The 20753-nt window shown below is 40.0% G+C and overlaps 2 protein-coding genes across 3 annotated transcripts; one reads left to right on the top strand and one right to left on the bottom strand.

The window, feature by feature from the left end:
- Nucleotides 1–1898: 1898 nt before the first annotated feature.
- On the bottom strand, nucleotides 1899–13274 carry LOC104963521 (zinc finger protein 462-like). The gene is made up of 11 exons (XM_010792120.1): nucleotides 13140–13274; nucleotides 12729–12787; nucleotides 7571–12630; nucleotides 7214–7482; nucleotides 6815–6933; nucleotides 6387–6521; nucleotides 5834–6077; nucleotides 5600–5742; nucleotides 5284–5507; nucleotides 3496–4405; nucleotides 1899–2891 (listed from the first exon to the last, which is right to left on the bottom strand). Exons 2-11 carry the CDS (start codon nucleotides 12736–12738, stop codon nucleotides 2755–2757), a joined length of 7251 nt encoding a protein of 2416 aa, XP_010790422.1. The 5' UTR covers nucleotides 12739–12787; nucleotides 13140–13274; the 3' UTR covers nucleotides 1899–2754.
- Nucleotides 12940–20517, top strand: coq2 (coenzyme Q2 4-hydroxybenzoate polyprenyltransferase). Of its 2 annotated transcripts, none has more exons than XM_010792122.1 (8): nucleotides 12940–13000; nucleotides 14695–15071; nucleotides 15322–15488; nucleotides 15800–15921; nucleotides 16852–16937; nucleotides 17038–17171; nucleotides 18186–18374; nucleotides 18535–20517. In XM_010792122.1, the coding sequence occupies exons 2-8, from the start codon at nucleotides 14744–14746 to the stop codon at nucleotides 18688–18690; spliced, it is 1182 nt and encodes a 393-aa protein (XP_010790424.1). In that variant the 5' UTR covers nucleotides 12940–13000; nucleotides 14695–14743; the 3' UTR covers nucleotides 18691–20517. The 2 variants fall into 2 exon arrangements, with proteins under 2 accessions (XP_010790424.1, XP_010790423.1); XM_010792121.1 differs by lacking the exon at nucleotides 12940–13000 and adding an exon at nucleotides 13762–13848.
- The last annotated feature ends 236 nt before the right edge of the window (nucleotides 20518–20753 follow it).

Here is a 20753-nt window from a genome sequence, read left to right as displayed (position 1 = left end):
CTTGTCTGTTTGAGCAACTGGCTCAGTGCAAAGAAGTAGACAGGGTTGGGAGAGAGTGAGAGGTTCCAGGTTGTGGTATTGAGAATATTCAGTGTGTGTGTGTGTGTGTGTGTGTGTGTGTGTGTGTGTGTGTGTGTGTGTGTGTGTGTGTGTGTGTGTGTGTGTGTGTGTGTGTGTNCTAATAACAACAACACCGGTACCGGTGCACCCTCCCTCTATCCCTCGCACATGAAAATGGGGGATGTTGGCTTATCTGGCGCCCGCAGCTCACAGCCAAAGTGCGAGGGATAGAGGGAGGGTGCACCGGTACCGGTGTTGTTGTTATTAGAATCTGGTGCTAGCTGCGCTAACGGATATAAGAAGAAGATGTTTCTACAATAATGTGGAGGGAGAGTCCTCTCCAGTCAGACTGAGAGGCTGATAACTACAGCTCAGTGAGACCGGACTCTGAGTGTTTAGAACTTTAGATAGTTCACTTTAGTCTAAGTTCAAACGGTTTGGTCACAATTTATGTAAACACATATTTCCAAGGCACTCCTTTATAATTATTGGGATCAACAGGTTTGAAATCATTCCAATGTAGGCCTATACTATAGGACATTAACCAAAAATATTCTTTAAAACTGGAGAGATTAAAAAAAATGCATAAATAAATAAATGTTACGGTAAAATAAGATATGAATGAACAACACAAATAAAATGAGTGACACTCATTTGTTATTGGCTATGGTAGGTTATTGGTTATGTTCACATGCTTATTTGATTACATTCACTTGTCTAAGATGACAACAGAGACTTTCGACCCAAAACCAGCTGTTGACTTGTGGATGCAAGCAGCTAATCGCAGACTCAACCAGAGAGAAAGTAGTAGGCCTACATCATCAGCTACCATGTCTGACAGAGAGGAAGACAGTGAGGAGAGCAGTCAGGAGAACAGTCAGGAGGGTAGTGATGACAGCTTGTAGGTTGGTCGTGCTAATGTTGTCTTGTGTTCACCTCTGCATGTGTATTCAGTGCCGTGTGTCTGGCAAATAAAGTCAAGACCCCCTAAAAAGTTACGGTTTATTTAATTTTAAGGATGAGCACCAAGCAACATCTCCAGGTTCTCCTTTGAGAACCAGGGCAAAAAAGTTATGTGCACCCCTGGTTATACTCGTAGACTAGGTTATACTACAGAACAAAATCAAAACAGCTAAAATACATAAACAACAATCCACAAATAAGAAAAAAAATAATGAATTGTTAAAATATATATATACATTATTATTAGTTAACAGATAACACTATTAATACTCATCTAATCTAATACTTATCCATAAGGGGTTGTGTTGTGTACCTTATGACAATAGCTCAGTTTAAATAATTGTTTTGTTTAGAAAACATTAAACATAAAAAAGCATTTTTAATTCATGCCTTGCTCTTTTCACACTGATTTCTTGATCTTCTAAAGTAATACATAAAGCATTTACAGAACCGTCTGATATGTTCTCTTCCGGTGTTTATCTGCTCTCATGGTTTTAGTTTGTTTAACGAAAAAATCTAAAACACAAATGAAAGCTTTAATTTCTAAAAAAATAGAAATAACAAATGTTTTGTTTCAATAAAACAAGATGATTTCTCTATTTTCATTTATATCAACCAAGTGAAGCTTCGCATCATTCACAATTCATTTATAATAGCATAATTGTTTACCTTTAAGGTCCCACTTTTTACATTGTGCCTATTTTAACTAGTTTACAGTGTTTGGTACTTGAATCTACAGCAATGCATTATTCTACATGATCATTTTTATGTAGCGTTGTTGCTGTCCTCAGAGAACCACGTTTCTCAATATTTCAAGTTTCTCAGGAAAACAAACGTGTTCTGCTTTGTGACCGATTCTTTCAGCGGATCCAAGAGGCTTTTAAAAAAAAGTTTATTTAGCATAAGCAGTAGAATTATCACAACACGTATCATTCTGTTCATCACAAACATTCAAAAATCAATACATCTGGATTTACGTGGTTTTCACTGAAAAGGAAACAATTGTAATCCTGAAGGTAACTAAAGCGGGCAGACAAAGTGTACATGGAATATTTGCCTCCGTTGAGTAAAATTCTGAAGTTGCATTGAATAAAAAAAAAAATCCTAAATACAGTGTTGAGAAAATGCAATAGGTTCTATCCAGTTGTGTTACTGATGCTGAATGAAATTAAGCTGCCTGACAGATAACAGCAGCTCTTCCTGGTATCAAATACCCAACAGCACCTGAATGCAGCACCAGCATTTTCACAATCAATGGTTTTGAGGTTGGTCTAGCAGTTCTTCATACTGAACATAAATGTTCCATATGTAACAAAAGTTCACAGTGTAAATATTGTTGCATGTTTTACAGTATTAAATGGTTAACATATTCATTAAAAATAACTGCAGGAATAAAAAAAAAGAAGAAGAAACGAGGATCTTTGCATGAGTTATTCATGCATTTCCCTTAATGTATTTTTGACAAAGCGTCACACTTTATACATCCACCATCTTAGCTCCAAAGTTTGATTTGCTTAATCACACAAATTAAATCATACGCATAACAGCTGTACCAAAAAAAACATTTAATTATAAAAAAGGTTAAAATCAATAAAACATATATATGTTACCTGGCTAAACAGATTTACACTTTACAGTAACAGAGTAGAGGACGGATGATGAAAACAAATCTAGATTCTCATGTGGAAAATCAAGGGTGGACGCCGCTCGCTACGTACAAAACAAAAAACATTATATTCCATGTCGAAGGATGTGACGCTGCAGCTCAGAGCTGTTCAAGAGGTTTCGTCCACACAACTGGCAGGTAAATGGCTGCTCCTCTGTGGCTGCAGGGCGAAGAGCGTCAGCATCTCGCTCTGTGAGTGCATCTAAAGGAAAACAGAAATAATTCAGCTGGTGTCACATGCAGTTTCCAAAACCTAATTAAGGCTGCAAACTAATAATTAACAATTAATGATTTAGTCTAAAATGTCCAGAAAATAACGACAATAAATATTTTCAGGATGATAAGATGACTTTCATGTTCTGGCACTCAAACATTAAAAGGTTATCATCAAACAGAGACCCTACAAAGGTTTAACATTTTTGCATGAGAGCATAAATGACTGAAAATCTAAATCACATAAAAAGGCAGGCATACTTTTCACATGAAGTATTTAGTTGCTTCCACTGTGATAATTTGAGGCCTTTCTCTGTTTTACGAAATACCTTCTGACTGTTGGTCAAACAGGATGAAGATGTGTCTTCATACTTAATAAACAAGGTATCAATATAATCAGCTGGTTAATAGATAATGAAAATAAACGTTTTTTGCCGGGCCCCTTTCACTGAGGCAGTGAAAAAGTTAGGCATCCAGACTTACAATGAAAGCAATGAGGGCAGCAGTGTTGTTATGTTTTTCTTAGCTCTGCAACAACTCATCTGTAAATGTTTAGAATTGTATATTTGTACTCAATGTGATCAGTATCTTACCTTTGGGCACATAAGGACCTTCCTTCCTCCCGTCACCCTGCTCATGTTTTTCATCCTCGCATCGGTTCTCATCGTCAGCGATCGTCTCATCTGTTTTGTCCTGCTTTTGCTGAAGATGGTCACTCTGATCTTTCGCCTTGAAACAACCAAGAGGCTGCATTTCTTCTTTGAGATATTCCTTCTCGAGTACTGGCATGTCCCCGTAAGGGTCTCTCACCTCCACAATGTTTTTGTGCACCTGTTGTTTTTTGTAGTTGGTCAGCGAGACATCAAAGCTTTCCTTATTGCTTATCTTGAGCTGTTCACACTTGGGCGACACAATACAAACGGCTGAACTTGCCTCTGCATTAGTTTGATTTTGTGGGTCATTTGCCAGAGATTTGCCACTTTTTTCACCCAGCAATACTGTCTCCCTTTGAACTTTATCTACAACCTCGGACTCAGTGTTCTCATCTGTCTTTGTCGTTCTATTCTGATCTGCCTTCATACAGGTAGATCCAAATGCTTTTTCTTGAGGAGCCTCATTATGCGGCTTACAGTCCTGTGTTTTTGCGGGAATCTTAGCATATTTTGTTGAGCTCCCCATTGTCATCAGTTCTTTTAGTTGCCTGAACATTGTGCAGTTGTCTTCACTTTCTCCAAGTACCGGTTGGGCCGGCGAGAACACTACTGCCTCGGTCTGTGGTTTCACTTCGTCCCTCACCTCATTTTCTGTCAGTTCCTTAACTTGTGACTTATGCGGACCTTCATTACTGCCAGTTACACACTCCTCTGTTTCTGCATCATCGCTTTCGTTGCTTTGATGCTCCAAGTTAGACGAAGGTTCTTGTTCGTCTTCTGGCATCTTCCCAACCCTTGCCTCTAGCTGATCGAGGCTGACCTGACCCACAAGCTCGTGGTTCCTCACAACCTGCAAAAAAGCAAAACACATAAAGATCAAACTTCAAATTAACAACAATCCAAATTGCACATTTGAAATCAGTTTTCTTTTTATGTTATTGCTGTTTGTGGGCTCTCCACTGGGAATCTACTATTGTGTTTGTTTCGAGGTCGTTGTTATTTTCTGTCTTGTTTTTTAAATTGTTTGTCTGATGTTTTATTGACTGTTTTAACAAAGCGTATGGATTGGATTCACAAAAATAGATATTTTATCTCATTAACCTGTGCATCACTAGTGGCTTCCACCCAGGGACTAGATTCAACTTTAATTTAGTTTCTTGGCCGTAATTTCGCGTCTACTACTCACTGCTCGGGTCCTGTTGCTCCCTGTGTGCTTTAAGTAAGGTCTGAGATTTCTTACATTAGGTTTTTCATTATCCTCCATTTTATTAATAGTGTTCTTACACAGGGACCAAGGATTTAAAGTAGCTTATTGTTTACTCTAGTCCAGCTAAGAAGCCTGTTTAAAGGACAGAGTTGTATACTGTAAAAACTGTAAAACCCCTTATGAAAATAAGTTATATTCAGCTATATAAATAAAATATGACCCGACTTGCCATTTGCACTGCTTGACGTATAGGTCCTTGCAACAAACTTTTATTTGGTCAAGTAGGGGCCGATGTGTCAAACCGACAACAATTTCTTAAACCGCCTAATAGTTAAATTAGTAAATTTTATTTACTACAATACATTTCTACAATGGCAACGGAAAATGTGAAACAAAGAAGCTGTCTGTGATGCGCATTACTTTTGCCAAATTCCAGTACATTAAAAGTGTATCATTTACAATTCCTTCACACAGAAAGGAATCCCAGTGATGCATTGAAGCCTTTAGTAACAAATCCTCACCTGATGCTTATCACTCAGGTGCGCCTCGAGGTCGCTCAGCTGAGTGCAGTCAAAGTAGCACAGCCGACACTTGTAGGGTTTGATGTCATCGTGCCTCGTCATGTGCAGATTCAAGTTTTCAGCCCTTCCGCTTGTGAAAGTGCATTTGTGACAGCGGAAGACGATGCCTTGAAGGCAACGAGACAGCTTCGAGCGACACACTTCAATTGGCACAACACGTTCCTCTATAAAGAAAAAGAAATAAAGACTGAAAATTACATCATGGATTACGATATCAGGGGGTGGGACACCGAATCCTGACGGGCATCTAACCTACCACGATGCAAGATGATGTGATCGATCATGTTATTCTTATTCTTGGTCTGGTACAGGCAGAAAGGGCAGCGCAGGTCTTTGTCATGAGTAGGTTGTGATTGGCATGTAGAGTGGCCCCTCTCCATGTGCATCTCAAAAGTGTTCCTAATAGAAAAAAAACAACAGTAGTTTTTACAATGAAAGACGCATTCTCTTTTGAACATTAAAAAAACGTCTCATGGTGATTGTAACTCACTTTACACCTGTGAAGAACTCGCAGTCCTTACACCTGAAGATCTTCTTTCCATGGCGATTTACGTAGTGACGTCGTATACTAGACCGGTGTTCAGTGTTGAAATTGCAGAACTCACAGTGAAGAAGACTATTTTCAGATAACATGGCTTCTTGCTTATGTGTTGTGGACAGGCCACTGGTCTTTGCCATTGAACTATAGTGGTTCAACTGGCGCTGCACATCTGGAGGCTCCAGGTAAAGCGACTCTGTCAAAGCACAATAAACATTACATTACGCTTTTATCCAAAGCGACTTACATACTCAATACTGTGGGCAATCCCCACAGGAGCAATTTGGGGTGTCTTGCCCAAGTGTCTTGCCCAGGGACACAACGATGACTGCAGTGGGGTTTGAACCTGTGACCCCCTGATCCGAACACCAACGCTCAACCCACTGCACCACACGCCTCCTGAATAAATCACTGTTATAGCCACTAATGCAAAAAACTAAGTATGAAATAAACATTTTACCAGCTACATATTTGTGATTTATTGAAAATAAAACGGATGACTTACTTTTAGTAATTTCAGGTTTTCCATCCCTTTCAGGCCAACAGTTCAATTCCTCTGATGAACTTAAGGGCTCCTTGCCAGTCACCTGAGCGCTCTCCTCTTCTTCATTATCACTCTCATCAGAATCCAGTATGACACCTGAGCAGCAGTACAAACATGGAATGAAAGTCAGAAAAATGTGCAATATCACAATGTATACAAACTGTGTAAGGTTTGAGTAAATGTAAATAATTACATTCAGGCTACACTTTCTGGTAAATGTGTAGCCTGAAAAAGCTTACATGGAAAATTCATGTCATTTAAAATTGTCCTTGTATTGCTGATAATAAAATATATATATATCAGGAGGTATAGGACGCATCACATCAATATGAGATCTTTACCAGTTCATCGAATGTTTGCTAATGGTGCGTAATTTGCACGTTACTCACCTTTATGTATTTTCATAAAATGACTCCTCCACAGGCCCATGACGGTGGTCCGATAGGGGCAGAAGCTACAGAGGTAAGGCCTCACGGTCCCAGCTTTGATCTGAACATATTTGTCAATGCTGTTAAGAGGATGAAAAAATGTCAGATCAGTCAGATATTATCAGTCAGCTTATAAATAGGTAAATATGTCTAAGGGGATCTGGACATCACATTTGTGTAGGTGACATTTAAAATACTAATAATGCCGTCTGAACAATACTGTGATAATATACTATTTCAATCTATTTGAATATGTGCAAGTGAACCCAAAAGGAGAGGTCATATATCTATTTTAGAGTGTAAGCTACATTTTCGTTAACACTACATTCCCTAATAACAAACAGCTGAAGTTTTTCCTACCCGTGTAGCAGATGATCCCGCTTCTTGATGGCTGCCACAGCTGCATGGCTGCGCTCATGCGAACGCAAACCTTTCAATGACATGAAAGTCCGCCGACACAGTTTGCAGGCGTGTTCACTTGATTCCATCTGCGGAATCTCTACATCAGCCTGGTTTGGAGATGGCGACAGAGGACTCTGTGGCAAAGTCAAAGTCTGTACTGGCCTCACGTTCCACTGGGCCAGGTCCTCCACAGGTTCTAACATGAGAAGATTATCTTGCCCACCAAGCTGAAAATTAAACCCAGTTGTTTTTAACAAATTGGAGCTGAAGCATGTAGCAAAGGATCAAAAATTGAAATATTTGCAAGGAACTTACTTTGAGGGATGTGGCCTCTGGTGTTGTCATAGTGTCAGGGGATGTTTTATTTGAAGGCTTTGCCCTCATTTTGGCCCTCTCTCTGTGGCAATCCAGGTGGTACCACAGCTTCCTAGTTCCATTCATCAGTTTGTTGCAGTGCACACACCTGTAGAGACCTGTGCTGCCCTTCTTTGTTCCTTGTGATAGCACAATGAAGTCTAGGCAATCTGAGCTATGAAAAGTATCATAGTGGGCTAGAAGCAGCTGAGGTGAGAGAAACGTCAACTCTGGACACTTCTTACATTCGGTGGGTGTAGGTTCTTCAGATTCAGCCACAGGTAGAATGCTGGCATTGCTGATTGTACAGTTATATTTCTCAAGCAGCTTGTGTGTGGTAAGTGGATCATATTTGTGACGTTTTTTGTAATGAGTTTGCAGGTATCTTCGATAGATTGCTTCGTAGGAACACATGTGGCACTTCCATACTTTTTGCTTGTTCTGTACTGACTGACATGTCTCCTGAGTGTTCAACTGGTCTCTGGAGCCCATTTCTGTGGCGCTTACTGCTGGTGTATTACTTTTGAAAGACGTCCACACTGAGACATTAGAGCCTTGATCAGGTTGCTTTTCAGCTGAATGTTCAGAAGCTGTTGGCTCAGCACCATCGTGGTCCCTCACACAGTGGATTTTCAGTTTCTTCATTGATGCAAAAATGAGTGGACACATTTCACATAGGTACCCTTTCACATTAGAATTTTGTCCAACCGTACGCCCCACCATGTTGGTAGCAACTACATCTGTTGGAAGGTTGTTTGCCCTGGCAAGGATGTTTGGATGCCTCATTTGGCAGTGAGTGAGAGTGCCATGGTAACTTGAATTCACATAGGGGCAAGTTGGACACCTGTAGATCAATTTGTTGTTTTCCTCAATTGTGCCGGACATACATGTCTCATCAGTGTTTTCTGGTTGATGAGGCTCTGGCTTCTCGGGGTCCTTCTTGTATACTGGGGCACAGTATTTTAAGAAGCTGCTCCTTCCATGTTTGTGGATATAATGGCTTCCAAGAAGTGGTTTTGTGAAATAGGAATTGGTAGACAGTTCGCACTTGTATACACCGTCGTGAACCTTTAAAACTGAAGCCTTCTTGTGGTGAACACGCACATGTCGATCAATCGCTATTTTTGTGCTGCTATGGTAAGTGCAGTACTGGCACTTATTCACTGCATACTTTTTCTTACATGAAAAGGAGATCTGTGAAATTGGCAGCCGATTGACCAGGGTCTTAAATGGTTTTATTTTGCTAACAGCTGAGGGTTTAGGTGGCTTTTCTTCAGTCTCCGTATGCTCTCTCTTGCAGTGCCTTTTCAGCCTCTCCACCGTTGAGCAGATATGGGGGCAGGTTTGACACATATAGCCCCTAATTTTTAAATTGCCAGGATTACCAGGACCATTTATTTTCAAACAGTCGTCCCAGTTTGCTAATTGTGCTGTATCTAAGTGAAAACTGTCTGCCCTGACTTTGAGGGTAGGATGCCTCATCTGGAAGTGAGTTTGAACTCCTTTGAAACCGGTATTGACGTAGGTACAATACGGACACTTGAAGACATGCATGTGTGTTTCACTTTGCTCTTGCTTTTCCTCTTGGTTTTCATTCACAGCTTCGTAGTGTTTCATTCCACAGTGAACGCTTAGGCCGTGCGGTTTGTTAAACTTTGCAGGGCAGTAAGGGCACCTGAGCATTTTGGATGATGCTGTTGCTTTAGGGGGTGAAACAGGTGGCATGTCGAATTCCAGAGGCACTTGGTAGGATTCTAATGTCCCAGGCATTTCATTGTCGTCTTCCATCTGCCTGTTTGCACTTTGTCTTTTGCTTTTGGCCACATCCATGACAGAGCCGTCTTCTTTTACTGACCATGGATGAACATCACGGTAGTGCTGTGCGATGACTAACAATGAGTCACCCTTAAATGAACATGCTCTGCATGAATACATATCATTGTGTCCAGATATTTTTGATGGTACGCTGTCATTACCTTCAGGAATATCATCAGTGCACTTCTCTTGAGGTTTTTGTCTTTTAGGTTCCCTTTTGGGACCAACATACAATCGATCAATCACATATTCAAGGCTTCGTTTACGCCCTGGGTGTTGCTCCTTGTGATGTTCAAAGACTGCTGCTGCGTTTTTGTGGGAGAAAACACACATGTCACAGTGATACCCTGTCTGTAAATGTCCTTGTTCGTAACACAATTTTAAAACATTTGAGACTGTGCACTTTGTCCCGTGGATTTTCCCTATATGCCTCTTCAAAACACATACATATTGAGTTGTGTATGTGCATCTATGGCACTGAAGGGTCCTTTGGGTCTGTGAGGCTGGTGGTGAAACTGACACAGATTTGCAAATCATTTTCTTTTTCTTTTTTTTATTGTTTTTTACCTCTGCAAGATTTACTTCTTGGCTTCTATTTGCTTTTCGGTCTGATTTCTGTGCCTTTTCACAAACAATAGTGGTATACAGACAAACTTGTTTGCCAGTAATCATAAATCCACTATGCTTTCTAGAGTAATGCCTCAGTACTGATTGCACAGTGCGCTGTCTATAGTTACAATAGTGGCAGAAAAACATATCTTCATCGCCCTTTTTCATGAGGGGTTGTGGTAGATGCGTGGAGAAGGCAAACTCCTTAGCTTGAGATTTAGATTTTTCAATTTCAACCCGAATCAAAGCTGTATGTTGAAGAATACATTCCTTGTCATAAATTAGGCCTCTGTGAAGTTGGTTTTGATGGTTTGCTACTCCTTTTGCAGATGGATTTCCATAGTTGCAATTTTGGCAGTAAAACAAATTTTCCGCACAAGCATAAGCATGTCCTGCTTTGTCATACTCTATATGTGGAGCTGTTTCACTATATACCTCAGCTTGTTGACAGGTTTTGGTTTTAGAGGTTTTAGTACTTCCTGGAGACTCAGTTTCACTTTGAAGTTTCTTTTTCCGCACAGCAACACTATGACTTAGGATCTCTTCAATGCATGTTAGTGCTTGGAGAGAGTGTTTGGCGTTATGATGACCAACAACGCTTTTAATTTTGGTACTTGAATAACCGCAAAACTGACAGTAGAACAGTATATTTGGTGAACTGCAGGATAAACTGTCCATTTCACTGTAGCGTTTAGTGGGCGACCTTTTTCTTGCTTCTTCCACAGATTCCTGTTTCTCAACTTTGGGAGACTCTAAATAAGTCTTAGAAGCGTCTGTCGGGTGCGTATGCTGTGATGGCTCAGCTTTGTCTTTTGTTTGCTCAGAAGAATCGGAGATGTTGGTTTGAGGAGCAGCTTTTTCTGTTATTGTCAGAGGGTTTGGAGAATTATCTGGCATCATTTGTGATGTAGTAGACAAAGGGATGCGAGATGACTGTTTGATTTTGTCTATTGAGACTTCTTCACCTGGGTGGATTTTCTGGTAGTGGACATGCATAACAACAACAGACTTATGACTAAACTTGCAGGTGTTGCAATGATACAGGATCACGTCTGCTCTGTTAGGGGTAGGATGTTGGGGTAAGGGTGCATTTTGCACTTCCTTACTAGCTGTACAGGCACTCTCAGGAGGAATCTCTTCTTCTCTTCCTGGACTGGCTGCTTTATCAATTGTATTTGACTGATATGATCCCTCTTGGCATCCAGTGGCTGAGTATCTGCAGTACATCAAGGAATTATCCAATCGATGTGTTGGGTGATTTTCCTTGAAATGTTTTATCAAAGACTCCAACATGTTGGTCGTAAACAGACACACAAAACATTTGAACACCAAACTGAGTTCATGTGAATGCATCTTGAAGACATTTGGGGCCTCTGGATGATTTTCAGTGTAGTGTTTCTTGAGGTTAGCTTCACTCAAAAACTCAACTGGACACTGCAGACAGCGAAAGGTAGCACTCGCATCACTTGGATCCTTTATGTAAGCAACATTGTATCTTACATAGGGGTGGTTGTTCTGGTAATGGGTAGACACATTTGTGATGCCCACATCTCTGTATTCACAGTGCTTACAAAGATAAACCAGTGAATTTTCTGTGTCTCCATTGACACAATGACGTTTATTTTCTCCTTCATCTTCGCTCACATCAAATGAAAACTCTGTGTTGCTTGACGGTTTTTGTTTACTTGTGTTTGCTTTCTCTGGTAGCTTTGTCCTTTCTTTGTTCGTCTTTGACTTTTTAGCTGGTGGGCTTCTTGATTTTTCATTGTTGGTCCTCTGGCCACCTTTGTCAGGAACCATGTCTCTTGATTGAACCATGGGCTTTGGTTGTTTCAGGTCAGTACTTAAAAAGTGGTCATTCAGCAAAAACTGTTGAGAAACATGGTTTAGGTCAATGATAGACTTTGCATTTACTTTAAACACACCACTGCTGTTTGGACTGGAGCTTGGGGGAGATTCCTGCAAAATAATGGTCGTTTTGGTGCATTCTGGAAGCTTTGCGCTTTCAGCTAACTTCACTGTGGTTTTCCCATTTGATCCCGATGCTTCCACAAAGTACTTTGTAATGGTTTGCAATTGCCTCTTGTATGTCTTCCGATCCTTGGATGTGTTAAGTGTGGGTTTCGATTTTGAGGTAGACATAGCTGAAAGACAGGAGGGAATCTCACTTGCTCCTACTGCAGCATCACCACGCTCTTTTTTTGAGACTTCAGATATCTCGGCACCCGGGTTTTCAGAGATGATTACATTTCCAATCACGTTCTGATCTTCTGTCTTTATTTGACAATGTTTCTCATGACTTTTTAAAACGTCCAAATCTAAAGCTTTAAAATCACACTGCTGGCATTCAAAACCATCTTCTGTATTTGTGGAATTGTAGTCAACATTTGCGTTGTTAGTCCCAGGGTTTTTTAAACCAGCCTCTCTAAGAGCACCTTCTACATCATAGCCATGCACATTTTTGAGGTGTTCAAAAAGATAGACCTTGGATTTAAAGGGGATAGTACAGTGTCTACAAGGGCCAGACTTGGTTGTGGTTTCTTGAGAGATAACGGGGTTCTCTTTCATGTGGCCAGAAGAGGAAAAGTGTGTTGAATCTAAGGAGGTAAATAACATATACTGTTGAATAAAACTCAACGTGATGACATGCATTACACTGAAACAGCATTGTCACTAAATAGAAAGTGATAAATACCTTGTTGCATCTTGGACTCCTCTCCAAACACAGAGAATGAAGACACAGCTGTTACTCACCTAGAGGATTGAAAGCATAAACGATTGGGTTGCTGAAGGTAAAAAACCAGCAAACCACATGTGATTTCTACTTTGTTAACACTGTTTTTAAGTTAAGTGTTCTACTGAGGGCTTCTACATGGATTCAAAAGAAAAAACCAATATCAACAAGGGATATACTGCTACTACAGCAGTTCACCAATGGTCGAAGAAACAACTTGGGACCAAAGTCAGGTATGTTCAACAGGAAGGAAACGAAGAGCAAGCACAGCAGCCCCTTACCAAAAAAAAACTATTTGAAAAACACAATGAAAAGACATAGTACACAAATATAACTAATTAAAACCTATGTGCAAATAAATAAAGTACTCACGCATGTAGACAAGCCCAATATTAGGCTTATAATACAATATTTTGAATCGATGATGTTGTTAACGTAGAGAGAGGACACATTTCCGCCATTTTTCGCGCTAGTCCAACTCTCTCTGGCCTGCTTCCGGTCCGACATCTGAGGATGTCACTTAACTTCCGTCGAGAACCTCTTAACCTTCAAAATAAAACAGATTTGAGGCACTTTGCACAGACAAAGAAGGACTTGAGGAGACGATAAAGTAACTGGTGAAACATTAATTTACCAGTGAATTCTTGTTATAGGCTACATACCTGTATTATAATGAGCTGATGGAGCACAGGCGATGTTCTGCTACTTCGACATTTGTGTAACGTAACCCCCGGAGCCATATCCGTTTAACTTATTATTATTTTTAACCCAGACTTACACCTTTTCCAATGGAAAAAATTGTCACTTGTTAAAATATATCGTAATGTCTTAATGCTTTTAGTTTTTTACAGATCGGCTCAGAGAACATTTTGACCGATTGAGTTATTAATTTAACTGATTCAAAATAAATAATAAGTCATAACCTATTACATAATTACGGCCATGTACATTTCGTTTTAGTTTTGTAGTGAAAAACACATGTGCCGACGGATCTTGCAGAACGCTGTCATTGGTTCCGCATACTGCCATTGTTTCCTCCGGAAGAATATCGGGCGGACAATAACAGGAGAGCAGAAACGTAGTAAGTTTTACCTCACAGTGAGGCTCACACTGAATTCGGTTTAAGACGAGTTAACGTTGATATAAATAGTTTGCTTAAGCCCGAGTTAGCTTTAGAGTTGATTGTGATGATGTGCTGTTAGGTAAAATATCATGTCAGTATTCTGTCATATTAGTGTGTGCCGTTTTCATTATTATTCTTTTTACAAAACTAACTGACCTTTATCAAGTGCCAATAATCTGCTCAACTGCAGCTGTTTTTGCGCCCATGTTCTTCCCAAATTCAATTCAAATCAGCATTGATTAACGCCTAATGCATCTTAAAACATGGCATTTCCAATTGTTTTTTTAATGACCTGCACTGTCTTTATAAATGTATGGAAATCTTCAAAAGACACATATTTTCAAGGCATTCAAAATTGTTCTTACCTCATAGTCAGAGCTAGAAATCTTCAATTAGCATACACATCTTAGTCTAATTTCTAAAAGTTCTGAAGCTTATACCATACATGTTTGTTAGTATATTATTCATTTTATATCTGACTATTATAACTTCAAAATGAAACAAGATTATTTAACCTGTCTTTATACAAAGTTCAGATTTATTTTCCAGAAATGTATGGTAATCACATGGGTTTGAGAGTTTTTAAATGGTCATTCTGTATATATTTTTGACCTGGAATGTGCACAGACAAAGGACACACAATTAATAATGCAGCTACACCCACTAAGGCTCTCTGACGCATGAACACTTCAGTCTTTGTGCATCTGATTATCTCTGACACAAAAGGTATGCCTGTTGCAGCAAATCAGTCCTCTTTGAAAAAGCCATTGACAAAACATTGTGTGCTTTTTTTTGTGTGTAAAGGGGTGTTGTTCTCTGAGAAAAAATGTCAATCTGACCTCAGAAAAACAACATGCTCGCAGCCAAGCTGACCAGCCAGTTACCTCTGGATACCCTGAGGAGGATTCATCATGGAACTTCTTACCGCTGTCTCTACACCCTGTCGAACATCTTCCTTCACACGGAGGGAGGGAGGACGAGTGATGCAAGTCTCCTCTCTGATTCCAGTGCTCTGAGAAGAGGGTTTTACAGCCTGAGTGCTTTCCGACCAACATTTAGACTACGAGACACACAGCAATATGGGAGAAGATCCATCAGTCTATCCGCTGCTAAAATAGTGAACTCAGCACCAAGGCCAATCCAGCCATACCTCAGATTGATGAGGCTGGACAAACCTATTGGTTAGTACATTCACTTTCATTACATCTTTCAGTGTACAGTATGTGTATGACGCTTTTTTAAAGGGAGTTTGATACTGTAGGTTTGAAATTGTTTAGTATTACATTTAGTTCAAGTGCTTGGAATATTGTCAGACCTGTATTTTGGGGATCCTTTTTATAGTATTTCACACACTTTTGAATAACCATATGTATAAGTATATAATAGGATATTAGAAATATGTGTGAGTGATGGTGTGTCTGCGCATTGCAGGAACATGGCTGCTCTACCTCCCATGTGCATGGAGCATTGCATTGGCTGCAGACCCTGGACACCTCCCACATTTGGGCATACTCACCCTGTTTGGTACGGGTGCGCTGCTGATGAGAGGAGCGGGCTGCACTATTAATGACATGTGGGATAAAGACTTTGACAAAAAGGTATAGGACAATTCATATAAAGCAATTTCCAAAATAGCTGAGAGATACAGGTGGCTTTTGGTCAAACTTTTTTACCAAACAGCTTTAACTGTTATTCTTTGCTCAGCCCTTTCAGCTAGATTTTGAATTAACAAGAATTATTTTAAATCCTTCCTCTCTTTGATAGCTATAAATGACATGCCATGACACACAATAGGATGCTGTTCAAGCTGTGTTTTTTACTTATCTGCATTATCGTCACTCCCATAGTCACAGCCAATGACGACCTCCCTATGTCATGACTGATTAAATGTGATAATGTTTTAATAAAGGTGTCCAGGACGGCCACTCGACCCATTGCATCAGGAGAGATTTCTCAGAGGCAGGCCGTCGTCTTCTTAGGAGGACAGCTTTCTCTGGCACTTTGTGTTCTCTTGTGTCTCAACTATTACAGGTATCAAGTGGTCTCTGTGTTTTCCTTAGATCTTTATATTGTATCATATAATATTATATGATCTGTATATTTTAGTTATCAGTTTAAAGAGAGTAGCAGAGAGGACAGAACGCTGAAGCAAGTGTGTAGGTCAGACAACAAATACTGTCTTCAGACTTTATTTATTGAACTGTCCCATTGGTTATGTTGCCATCTACTTTGACTTTGTTCAACAATTGTAATGGGGTCTTTTACCGACCGGGGGACAAAATCCATATTCCAAACCACGTTCAAATATAGTAGGCTAAAAATTCCAGGATGCTCTAATAATGTGTTTAATCACATGTTTAAGTATGCAAGCTAGCATGCTTTTCTGGCTATTACTATGTACTAAAAGTAAAAGAAAAGTGCAATTTAGAACTAAACTGTACAATTCTGCAGAAACAAAATCAAAAGTGTCAGTAAGAGTCAATGTCTTCCAAAGTTACAGTCTCAGTGCAGAAATCCCTCTTTATGTTACAATCCCTCTAATGCAGGTCAGCAGGAAAACACTTTCTGGAAACACACAGAAGGAATTTAGCACTAAAAAGACTGTAACTATGGAAGGTGTTCACTGGATTTGTATAACCCAGGCTGATGAAGCCTCATATTAGCTTAAGATAAACCTTTTTTACAAAACAAGGACTGTGGATACTGCCCCTAATCACTTTATTGTCCAGGACAGAAGGGATGTTTTCAATGAGCATATCTGTTTCGATTTCCATATAGGCCCCTTTGGTTTTAGAACAGCCTGTTATAACTGAATCAAACTGTTTACCAGCTGCCTTTTTATAGACTTGTGCCCTGCACATGCACAAGAACAAGGGATTTGTGTAAGAATGCTGACTAAAATGGACCTAAATGCAAATGTGTTCATATATTCATCGCTTGACACGTATGTACTCTTCCCAGCATAGCCTTGGGTGCTGCCTCGTTGTCCCTAGTCATCTCCTATCCACTGATGAAGAGGATCACTTACTGGCCGCAGTTTGTGTTAGGTATGAGCTGTATAAGACTCTCCTGTGGTGTTTTAAATCTTAATACTTCTTCCCATCAGGCTGAAGTCTGTCTCATGTTCCTAATGTTCTTTCTGTTCAGGCCTCACTTTCAACTGGGGGGCGCTGCTCGGCTGGTCGGCCGTCAAGGGCTTCTGTGATTGGTCTGTGTGCCTCCCGCTGTATTTCTCAGGAGTGATGTGGACGCTGATATATGACACAATATATGCACATCAGGTAAAGTTTACAGTTCCTATTTATGTTTTGTATGAAGCGCTTAGTTGACATATATATTGTTAGCCGCTCACATTTAGTAAATAAATAGTTCAAAACTATTTTTCAATCTAGCCTGGTTTGGTGTAAGTTGTCGTATGTTGGCGACATTTGCTGTTGAGATATCTGCCTTTTCTCAAATGTAATAGATCTAGCACTCGGCTTGTGTGTGAGTAAAGCACCATAGAATACATTTAAAAACGAATGAAAATGGTCTCTTTCCAGGAAACATGACTTGGTTACTTCAGATTTTCCACATACCTTGCACTGAGCAATTTCATGTAGAAACTATTTTCTGTCCATGGTATTACTGCTCTTAAAGGTGGGGTAGATAATTTTGGAGAAACCAGCTCGAGTGCGCTAGAATTTGAAAATACACAGCCGGAAAAAATCTGCCACTTCCTTACAGAGCCCCTCCTCCAACACACACGAACGCGCACATGACCAATGAGGGCACGAGATAAGTTTGTACACAGATGGAAGGCTGACAGGCAGGTAGGCCATCCAGTTATTTTAGCCCGGCCGGCTCAAATGATTGGTCGTGCTTTTTACAGCGCTACGGCTTCCACAGATGACATTTTTGTATGGATTTTTTGTCAAAGCACTTCAGCAGCATATTCATTGCTATCGGGATGTTAAGAGCATTCCATGGAATATAACAAAAAGTGTATCTTGAGCCGGTTTCTCAAACGTACCTACCCCACCTTTAAGGAAACATGCATTTACTTACTGTATATACATTTCCCTTCACATAGCAACTCACGCCAAAACAATCTAGGTTCATGAATAGCACTATTGGTTACAGAACAAATATGTTATATTTTTGAGTGAGCTGTACCATTGAACCATTGCTTCACTTGCATTGTATTACATTGAATCCAGTCACGTAGGAATAGAACATAAGCTTAATGCCTCATATTTAAAGTAGTGTATCATTGATTGAGACTAAGCTCCCTCTGTTCTTTCTTTGTTAACTAGGATAAGGACGACGACGTCAAGATCGGAGTGAAGTCTACTGCGCTGAGATTCCAGGAGCAGACCAAACCTTGGCTGAGTGGCTTCACGGTGGCCATGTTGTCAGGCCTGGTGGTAGCCGGAGTCAATGCTGAACAGACCCTCCCTTACTATGCAGTTCTGTCCACAGTGGCTGTTCACCTCACGCATCAGGTGAGGAACATGGAGGTGTACAGTGCAGTCTATATGCTGGCTCCAAAAGGGTGGATATGTATTGTACAGAGAGATATGACAAAGCAAAGAACATATAACGAAAGTGTGAAAAATATGGGTTTTCTATTAAAAGGGGATATTTCCTCTCCTCTCTTTTTAGATTTACACATTGGACATTCACAAACCAGAGGACTGCTGGAAGAAATTTGTGTCAAACCGAAACCTTGGATTGTTGCTGTTTTTAGGCATTGTCGCTGGAAATCTGTGGAAAGAAAGAAGAGAGAATTTGCTACAAAATAAGGAGGAAGTCAGATAAGTGACACAAGCAGAACAATTATTCATTTTTATTACATTTTCAGTACTTCACAATGCTTCAGCTCTGTGAGAGAAACATGAACTGATTTGAACCCTGACTGTAATATTATTGGTTACTTTTGTTTGACTATTGATTGATAAAACAGTTGTACAGAGAAAAGGGAAGAGAGAGTATGTCAGACGAGCAAATGGGTGGAGTTACATTCATATCCCTGCTGCTGAGGGAAACACCTCTTGGTACATACAAAATATAATTTTTGCTGCTGATTGAAACTCTAGTGGCTGCACACATTTACACAAAAATCAGCTAAATGGAGTGACGATAAACCAGACAAATCCTTTATTTGTTGTGACTAAATTTGCTTATTTTTTTCAATAGGCAGTATCAGTATTGGTTTATAACAAAATCACCATAAATAAATATAAAGTATAAAAGAAACAAACAAAAAAGGTACGATTCCAAATTGTCTGTCAACTATCTGAGTAATGGGCCCGATAGACATATTATATAATATTTTACACTTTTCATGTGTATGTTTAATTGGTACTGACCAATCAAAAATGCTGCTAAAAGATCTGTGTGTGAAGAAGTTTAAATAAAAATAAGAAGTATCAGTAATACATAACCGAGTCAGTTGTCAGTCACGTGTTTCTTCCTTTAGAGGGCAGATTGTTTTCACAGTTTGAGAATAATGTTTTTTTAGGTGGCTGGGTTATGCAAAGTGCCTCCATACAAATGTTTTATTAACATCTTTGTTGTTAGAGAGAGGGAACAAACCCGGGTTTAGATTGGTATCGGTGTCAGCAGACACGAGAGGTTTTAGTATTTGACATCAAAGAGTTATTTACCATCCCTTCAATGAACATGGATTTACAGGGAAATGTTAATGTCTTGTTATCCTAGCTCATTACACCTTAAAGCTGCATCAAACAGTTTTCACCACTAGGAAGCAGTACAACAACGCCCACCTCATGAAGTTGTTGCTAACCACTTAGTTTCATTTGAGTCAATCCACTATTGAGAAAGACATCTGGCTTTATTTTCACTTTTGTCATTTGTCATTTTCACTTTGAGTCACTAGTTTTTGTCCAGCGAGTCAGACAGGATCCCTTGCCATGCCTTGTTTGATGGACTGCGCTGCCAATTATTTTGCATCAGGGTTTGGTTTTATGTTACACCCAACCAAACAGTATATTGGCAGGTTTCTCAACCCTAAACAATGGATGAATGATGTTCAACGTGGAACACACCTGCAGCTTTCTGTTCCTCTCTGGAGATGCTCACTCACATGGCAGGGTTTAATGACATAGAAAATGACCCCTAATACAGATTTGAATTACAAAATTATCTTTAGTTTATGCTACCAGAGACCAACCTTGAAATGTTTAAATGTTAAGTATTGTTGCTTTCAGCACTGCAATCTAGTTCATTTTGCAACATTGACTGAAACATAGAAATATGTTATGAAGTCCAGTTACATCCTACTCAAAGACATCTCGAGATAAATAAAATGGTGTGAATAATGTAGCTTTGTTGACATTTCATTGATTATTTCTTCCAAATTCAATGAAAAGTATATAGAGGACAAACAACAAAATACAAGGAGAAGAACAAGAGAAATCGAAGGATCTGCCGCGGTTTGAGGGCCTGCCGTCCACCCATTTCTGCTTCTGCTGGTGGTGGTTCCCACGGCTGAAGGCCGCTATCCACCTGCTGTTAGAGGCCTACTCCCACCTGTTGGGTGCTACTGTGCGGGGGAGGCCTGGTCTGGAGATACCGCGGAGAAACCGGAGTGTTGCCACACTGCTGCTTGCCTATTTCCTTGCTGCTGTCCTGACGTGATTTTGCTTCGGGAACATCGTGGATGCTGTTGAGCTGGACTGGGAAAAGGGCAAATGTCGTGTTTCTGCTGTGCCTTTTTTTGACTGTGCTGGACAAGGAGAAGTTCGCTAGTCATCCTGAAAATTCTGCTGGATTCGGGTCTGTTCTGCCGCCCGCAGTGGACATCCCCTGTACAGGTTCGGATGGGTTGCACAAACAATTGCTAGTTGCACTGTCGCGGA

This window comes from Notothenia coriiceps, unplaced genomic scaffold (genome assembly GCF_000735185.1).
Source record: "Notothenia coriiceps isolate Sejong01 unplaced genomic scaffold, NC01 NC01_scaffold00036325, whole genome shotgun sequence".
Classification (NCBI taxonomy): domain Eukaryota; kingdom Metazoa; phylum Chordata; class Actinopteri; order Perciformes; family Nototheniidae; genus Notothenia; species Notothenia coriiceps.
This window is presented reverse-complemented; position numbering and strand designations above follow the sequence as displayed.

Excerpts from the sequence above, each read along its gene's own strand:
- LOC104963521 (XM_010792120.1), bottom strand. Across the intron at positions 6,522-6,814 it reads TTTTATGAAAATACATAAAG|GTGTCATACTGGATTCTGAT; the intron begins GTGAGTAACGTG and ends ACTGCTGCTCAG. Across the intron at positions 5,743-5,833 it reads GAGTTCTTCACAGGTGTAAA|GAACACTTTTGAGATGCACA; the intron begins GTGAGTTACAAT and ends TTTTTCTATTAG.
- coq2 (XM_010792122.1), top strand. The coding sequence starts at position 14,744 with ATGCTCGCAGCCAAGCTGACCAGCCAGTTACCTCTGGATACCCTGAGG. Across the intron at positions 15,489-15,799 it reads ATAAAGACTTTGACAAAAAG|GTGTCCAGGACGGCCACTCG; the intron begins GTATAGGACAAT and ends GTTTTAATAAAG. Across the intron at positions 18,375-18,534 it reads CTGTTCACCTCACGCATCAG|ATTTACACATTGGACATTCA; the intron begins GTGAGGAACATG and ends CTCTCTTTTTAG.